This window comes from Echinops telfairi, unplaced genomic scaffold (assembly GCF_000313985.2).
Source record: "Echinops telfairi isolate 266 unplaced genomic scaffold, ASM31398v2 ScPeMD7_9;HRSCAF=40, whole genome shotgun sequence".
In the NCBI taxonomy this organism is placed as follows: domain Eukaryota; kingdom Metazoa; phylum Chordata; class Mammalia; order Afrosoricida; family Tenrecidae; genus Echinops; species Echinops telfairi.
In genome coordinates this window covers 96,927,905-96,935,369 of record NW_022103906.1, presented here as the reverse complement: position 1 = coordinate 96,935,369, position 7,465 = coordinate 96,927,905, and the positions used below count along the sequence as shown (strand labels likewise).

The following is a 7,465-nucleotide window of genomic DNA, read 5'->3' as shown; positions in this document are numbered from 1 at the left end:
CCCCCCCCACTGTAGTCTCTACAACGGGGTTCTTTTAGGTAAAAGATTCCTGAAACCTGGGGGCTTTCATGCCTATATTTTCAACAATAAACATGCACTGCTTGTATTATAAAAGTACTTAAGACCGGGTCATATTAATCTCAGTTTTAAGACTGTGGACGGCTTTTCCGCTGCTTGCCGGAGGTCCCTCCTTCCTAGACGCCTCTCAGCTCCTCTCCTCCAACTGCTTGAGAGCAAACACTCCCTGCCCTCGAGCCGGCCGACTCACAGTGACCCTGTAGGGTGGGCAGAACTGCCCCGGAGAGTTCCTGAGACTGAAACTCTTGACAGCAGTAGAAAGCCTCGACTTTCTCTCTCCGAGTGGCACAGCCCACTGGGTAACCCCTATGCCACCCGGGCGCCTTACCAACTTCCCGGAGGCTAGCTGTATTAATACCCCACAACTGTTCTCTCCAAGCCTCTGCCGGGAAGGCCGCCCTCCCAGTGTGCTGTTAGGGTCCCTTCTCACTTTTCACAAGATCAGCTTCCTGTGATCGTTCACACAGACAACTAAAAGGGGGACAGTGTTGCGGGGTGTCAGTGTCCATGTGTACTGACCCAGAGCCGGGGCTCACAGCACTCCAGGACACACGAACGACTCCTCAGAAAGTCGTTGAGGACTTAACAGCGACACGGTCCCCTCTGGCGTTACTCTGGGCGTCCGTCCTCTGAGCCCTTGGCACTGCTGCCTCACACGCCCCTGCCCTCTCCGCCCAGCCCCACCACCCACGCAGACCTCTTCCAAATGTCATCTTTGGGGAGTGTGCCACCTGGGGGGAGAGAGCCAGGGCTTCGAGAGACGTCCGCTGGGCATGGAAAGTGGCGCTACTCACGTCATCAGTCTCTGTTTCGTAGCTGAGTCTTTGAAGCTTCTGAACTCTTCCCCCGCTTTGATCTCATAGAACTGGGGCCTCAGGACGGTCTGCTGGTCCTGCCTGAGCTGCTCCTGCCGCTTCACTCTCTCCTCCTGGTTGAGAAGTCTGCGCTGCTTCCTGACCTCTTCCACCCAGTCCTTGTCATCATCCGAGCTCCCAGAGCTGTCCTCATCACTGGGCTTTCCTTCCGGCTCGTCCTCGTCTTCCTGAACACAGAGACAGTCAGCGGCAGCCCACGCCCGCCACCACACCCCGCTGGTCCTTTCACGCATGAGCACGCGGCCTCGAGTCCAGTCAGACAGAGTCCTCAGCTACATGGCACACAGACTCCGCCCGAGCACTGGGACAGGCCCTCCCCGTGACAGATGCAGGATGGGCGAAGGGCAAAAGGCGAAGGGCAAGGGGCACATACTTGTACACGGAGCTCCTGCTGCTCTAACAGCCGTAGTTTCTTCTTCCTTTTCTCACCAATTTTCGAAACAAGCGGATTCAAAAGCCTAAATTCTTCACTCTCTTCGTCTACTTGGAAATCAGGGTTCTCAAACATCACTTTGAATCGATCATCAGTGAGGATATTTGGCAGGTTCTGTAAGACAGAGCAAATTAACATACATGTAAAAGGGACCCTCTGACTAGAAAGAAATGGCCGAAGGACAGTCCCTCTCTGATGGCGTTGCAGAGTCAACCGTGGCCAGCTTTCTTTAAGACTAGTCCGAGGACTTTCCTAGTCATCTACTTTGCAGAGTGATCTCCATTCCTCCGGCGGCGTTATATACAATGATCTAAGAACAAGAAACTTCAACCTGAACGCATTAGAAAAGATGTTGTAACATGCTGAATACGAAACATTTCCCAAGGAAATCGTTTTTGAAACAACTCTTAAGCATGACATTAAAACGTGTGACTTTTCTACTTCATATCCCCCAACGGAGGGAAATGTCCATGGAGAAGGCACACACAACTCCCCTGGCGGGAGTGTGGGGCGTTCCCTTGAGTTCACAGGAGTTGTTAGAAATACAGGGTTCTTCGTTCCTGGTGCTGCGTTAAAGTGCTCAGCTGGGAATCCGGCGGTGGTGGTTTAAGCCCGCCAGGCAAGTAGTCACTCCTCCCGAGGAAGGTGGGAGTCTGCTCCCAGGAAGACTGCAACCTCAGACAGCCTACGGGGCCATGCTCCATCCCACAGGGGGCTGCAGTCAGAGTCCAGCTGGCAGGCGGGGTGGATACAGCACCCGCCACCTTCCCCTCAAGGGTATTTCATTGCCACTGCGACTTAGAATAAAACTGGCTGTAAAGCCTCCTGGGGTAGCTAAGGAAGAACTGACACTGAATCCGTCTGTGTTGGTATCCCCGAGCAGAACGTTTTCCAAATGTACTGCCAACGGTTTGGTTCCCTTGAACAGAGAGAATCCTACACTCTATGCAGCGTCAGTGATCGGCCAGAGCTGTGGACAGGAGGTCACCCAGGACTTCTGAAGTAGTGTACAGCTTTGAATGTGGGCGGGAAAGGTGAACCTATTTGTGAACGACTGTCGTTCTACTACACAACCTCTATTTTACGGTTTCTCCACTATCGAAAGCAAGTCCTAGTGGCTGTCAGCGTGGCTTTGAGTTCTACATAGAAGAGGGTCCTCAGGAAACCTGTGACTCAGGAGACACTCAGGAAGGTGTGTGCGGTGCCGTCAGGTCCGGCCCACTCCTCGAGCCCCAGCGTCCAACAGAACAAAGCACCGAGGCCGTCGGCCCCTACCCGTCCTTACATCTGAGCCTGCTGCTCGCAGCCGCTGTGCCAACGCATCTCGACAAGAAGCCAGCCTGCTGCTGATGTGAATGAACCTAAACTAATTAGCCTTTACATAAAAGCCTACGAAATGCTGAACTTAATAAGGTTTCTCTGATTAAATATAATCCCCGAGACAGAGACAGACCCAAGGAAGAAACAAGACAGCCAAGGTCTAAGTCCAAATCTCAGGGAGTTGGCTTGCAATCTACGAGGAAGAAAAAAAGCACAAGTAAGACAGACACAAAAAGCACCCCCGATGCAGGCTGAACGGGCGCACAGTGCTACCGGGACAGCCCAGGAAGACCCCAGGAGGGCCCACTATGGAGGCTGCGAGAGCCGGGCTGCAAGAAGGACGGCGAGGAAGGGAGGAGGAGAGTGTGAGTGTGGGACCAGTCTGATGAAGCCAACCTGTAATTTGAAAAAGCATTTTTTGGCGAGGCCGGATGATAAAGGATTTAAATACTAGGCACTTTATTCTGAAGGTAAGAAAGAACCGGTCGGAAGGAGGAAGACACTCGGGACAAGAATCCAGACGGCAAACAGCAGTGCGCTTTAGGAAGAATCTCCTAGAGGGTCAATCTGTGCGAGCCCTCCACGGCACGGTGGATAAGGGATACTGGTCACAAGCAAGGAGGCGGCGGCCAGCGGGGTCACCAGGAAAACAGAGAGGCCCGAGTGAAGGCCACAGGAGCAGGGGAGACAACTCCTTTTCAGGAAAGGGTTGTTGAGACGGTAGAATCAGGGATTCGGTGATGGGTGGGAGGGGAGTATTAAGACTGAAAATCCAGGAGAGAAGGTCTCTATAAACCCCTCAAGGGAAGACACTGGACAGCAGGTGATGCCGAGTGCACGAGGCTCGAGGTCCCTGCGGGGCTCAGAGAGCGTGTGGCGGAGGACCCAGGGGAAGGAGCGGCGGTTAGCCTAGTGCAGACCGGCCTTCTCTCTCCTCCGTTTCCTCTCTCATTTTCCAGGAGCAAACTTCTCTGATCCTGCGGAACAGCATCCAGAGGGTGATTTTTTGGGGTTAAAAACTTGCATATTTAAAACATTTTTACTATATCCTCACATTGACTAATCTGAAAACTGTGGGAAACCAAAGGTGCTTATCATTTTTTATCCACCTGGGGGGTGAGGTGGAGGGGATCCCCAGGATAGTGGTGCCGGAGAACCCAGGAAGGTCGCTACCTACCAAGAGGAGAAAGTCACTAGTCCAGAACGGAGCAGGGCAGAAAGCCCCAGGAGAGACGTCTTAGGAAGGTCACGAGGAGATCACATCTGATCCAGAAAATCATCTTGAAAAGAGGGCTCAGCACCTGGCAAAGCCTCAAGTGGTGGAAACAAAACGGAGCACAAGGAGATACAGTGGCACTGTGGGTTAAGCACTGGCAACTCACTGCCCAGCTCAGTGGTTCAAACCCAGCAGCCGCCACTCCACCCCCAGGAAAGACAAGGGACCTGCTCCCAGCAAGGTTTAGGGTTTACTCTGCCCTCTAGGGGGATGCTCAACTCAATGGCAGTGGATTTTATTTTAGGGTGAAAAATACAATTCCAAGACGTATAGGGAATGTAACTGCAAAACCACCCATCTCTTGATTAGGCTGTCCAGTGTTTACACAGTCCCAACAGTAGGAATTCTGAAATGACCGGAGAGCTCATCAGCAGTGAGCCTGGATGGATGGGATGGGCAGTGAGCACAGAGGTCCGAGGAGAAGTCTTATTGTCCATCGCGGGCCCTGAGCAGGTGACATCAAAGGCTGAAAGGTCAGAAGTCAAACTCAACGCCATCAAGTCAGCTCTGACTCGTGCACACTAGACACAGAATCTTGTTCTCAACCAGTCAGCGGAAAGGTCAGAGTGTTGCCTCAGGAGAGCTGAAATTGAGACGGGGAGCGGGGAGAACGAGATAATTGGTGTTCCCAACAAACCTCGCTCACAGAACCACTTAGTTTTTAAACTGTGTGTGTGTATATAACTGTAGGAAAAACATAAATGTGGAGAAAAAGGGAAAAATTAAGTCACTGCTATAAAAAGCTGCCCCTACCTTAAAAAAGTAACATCTTTGATGTTACAACTGACTTGATCCAACCCAAAGCATCTATGCGGAATACTTTTCTTTTGCGTAATTCCTTTCTTTACAGAGATGAATTATTCCTTTAATATAAATTCCTGTTGGTATTGAATAATCCTTATGGTTTCTAGTCACGGAAATAGTCATGGTTGAGAAACATCAGTGATGGCAATGGACTTGCTTGAGAGTCCACAGAAGCCAAGACAAACACATGTACATAAGCCTTTCAGGCAACAGTTTTGGCAAAGGTTCTGATGTGACAGTCTTACTTTTTAAAAAATTGGCAGGAAACACTAACAGGCAAAAACCAAAAAAGCACACAGGACACTTGTAGAAAACTGGCTCTAATCAGAAAGCAGACCCTTCCCATTCCAATGACCGCTGATGGCTGCTCCTTTCAGGTTCTGATGCACACACACAGACGCCAAATTCCCAATGTTTAATTAGGATTAATCCCACAGAACTTCTAACTTTGGGCAATATCCAGATAATACTTATTGATAGTATGTGGTGGGTCATTTCCTATTCTAGGCGCAACATCAACTGTACTGTAAACGCTTTATGATGTTTTTATGATGTTATCATTCGGAGCCACATTTGAACACACCTTTCACCGCCTGCCTCCATTAAGTTCAGGTGGAGCCAGGAGAACCCGACTGCAAGACTCTGACGTTCACACCAGGAGATATCGGCGCTATTAAAACAGCTCTTGGGGTTTTGAAGAGCAGAGTTCAAAGACAAGGCTAATGATCTGCTAATAGATATAATAATTCTTTCAAGTATTCTTCATAATTATAATGAAGGATTCTTTCCTTCATGAATAATTTTCAAGGTCTTCCTTTTACATGAAACTTAACTTCCTTTTAATGAAACTTGAATAACAAATCCTAAGAACCTTTTTCTAAGAACAGCCTCAGATTTATATGTGTGTGCGTACGCGCCCGCGCATGCGCACACACACACATTTCTGGAAAGAAAATAAACCTTAATAGTAGGGCCTGATTTAAGTCAGCAAGCTACCAAAAGGCAAATCAATGGTAAAATTCAGAAACACCACTTCCATAAGGCTGCAGTTTTGTTATCTGGTGCTTGCAGTTGCAAACAGCTAGAGAGAAACTGCTATCGGGTGGAAGGTTAAGAATGCCTAAAGTTCTTGAAATGAAATACTATGCAGCATTAAAAATTAACAGTGAATCTGCAAAATACTCCCATACCGTGGATGAACCTGGAAGACAGTATGCTGAGTGAAATCGGTCAGTCACAAAGGGACAAAAGTTGTATGAGAACATCACTGTAAAGTCAAGAAAGGTTTTCACACTGAAATAAATCTTGTTTAATAGTTACCAGGTGGGAAGGGGCTTTAAAAACACACAATAAAACCCCACAGCAAATTCTCTGCCACTGGATCAGTTCTGACTCCCAGGGCCCGGGGACCAGAGCAGAACCGCCCCTGAGGGTCCCGAGACGGTACGTTGTTAGAAAGTCTCTTCTCCCCACGGAGTGGCTGGTGGTTTTAAATTGCTGGTTTTACAAACAGCAGGCCAACGTCTAACCACAGTGCCAACAGGGCTCCTGGACAGAGGCACACGCTAACCTGGGTGAAGGGCAGGCAATCTACAGCACGAGGAAGCGAGCAGAGAGCAGGGGAGGCAGGACTAGGGGCACTGAGAGGAATCCAAGAGTTAAAGGCAACAGAGGCAAACACTGCTATAGATACAATCCTGCAATTGTGATGTTCTACCAGGATTTGCATGCAGAGACACGCAGGCAGAACGGATGTGGGCAGGGGAAAGGGAATACACCCATGAAGTTGGGTAAGCAGTACTTTACCTTTTAATTCCATTTTTCTATGCACTTTCTGAAAGCTCCTCCTACAGATTTGGCAGAGGGTGCACGTGTGTTTACCGCTGCCACACATACATGGCAGACAAGATCACCACTCTGAGAGAATGAGCTGTAGAGCACGGAAGCTCAGGACTACCGCCTCGGTCAATCAACATCACCCAGTGCTCAACGAAACTGTTCTAGATCCTACTGTGTGAGTAGCAACTGGTCCTGACAACCTGTGAGCAGCCATCTGAGCTGCAGCTACTGGTCTCTCCCCGTCTGGAGGACAGAAGAGTGAAGAAAACTGAGGCAGCATGGAAACAAGCAGTCCAACAGATTAATGAATCCATGACCCCCAGACCAGAAGAACTAGATGGTGCCCGGCTACCATCACCAACTGCTCTGAAAGGGATCCAGGCTTAGAGGGCCCTGGATAAAGTAAGAGAAGACGTGGAACAAAGCTAGCTGTCGTCAAGGACGACCAGGCTTACTGGCTGGAGAGGGACTGGAGTAGTTCCGACGCTGTGTCCCTTGGTCACGACACTGTATCTTGGTCACGACATTGTGTCCCTTGGTCACGACACTGTATCTTGGTCACGACGCTGTGCCCCTTGGTCACGACACTGTGTCCCTTGGTCACGACGCTGTGTCCCTTGGTCACGACACTGTGTCCCTTGGTCACCACACTGTGTCCCTTGGTCACGACACTGTATCTTGGTCACCACACTGTGTCCCTCGGTCAGGATGCTGTACCCCTTGGTCACGACGCTGTATCTTGGTCACAATGCTGTGTCCCTTGGTCACGACACTGTATCTTGGTCACGACGCTGTGTCCCTTGGTCACGACACTGTATCTTGGTCACGACGCTGTGTCCC

General features: G+C 49.9%; 1 protein-coding gene across 1 annotated transcript in view; it reads right to left on the bottom strand.

Moving 5' to 3' along the window:
- NOL10 (nucleolar protein 10) overlaps positions 1–7,465 on the bottom strand; it is a 102,445-nt gene that overhangs the window by 10,284 nt on the left and 84,696 nt on the right. The window contains exons 18-19 of the mRNA XM_004696029.2: positions 1,327–1,500; positions 873–1,120 (exon numbers count right to left, since the gene is read on the bottom strand). Coding sequence (XP_004696086.1) covers positions 873–1,120; positions 1,327–1,500 — 422 coding nt within the window. The remainder of the gene's footprint in view (positions 1–872; positions 1,121–1,326; positions 1,501–7,465) is intronic.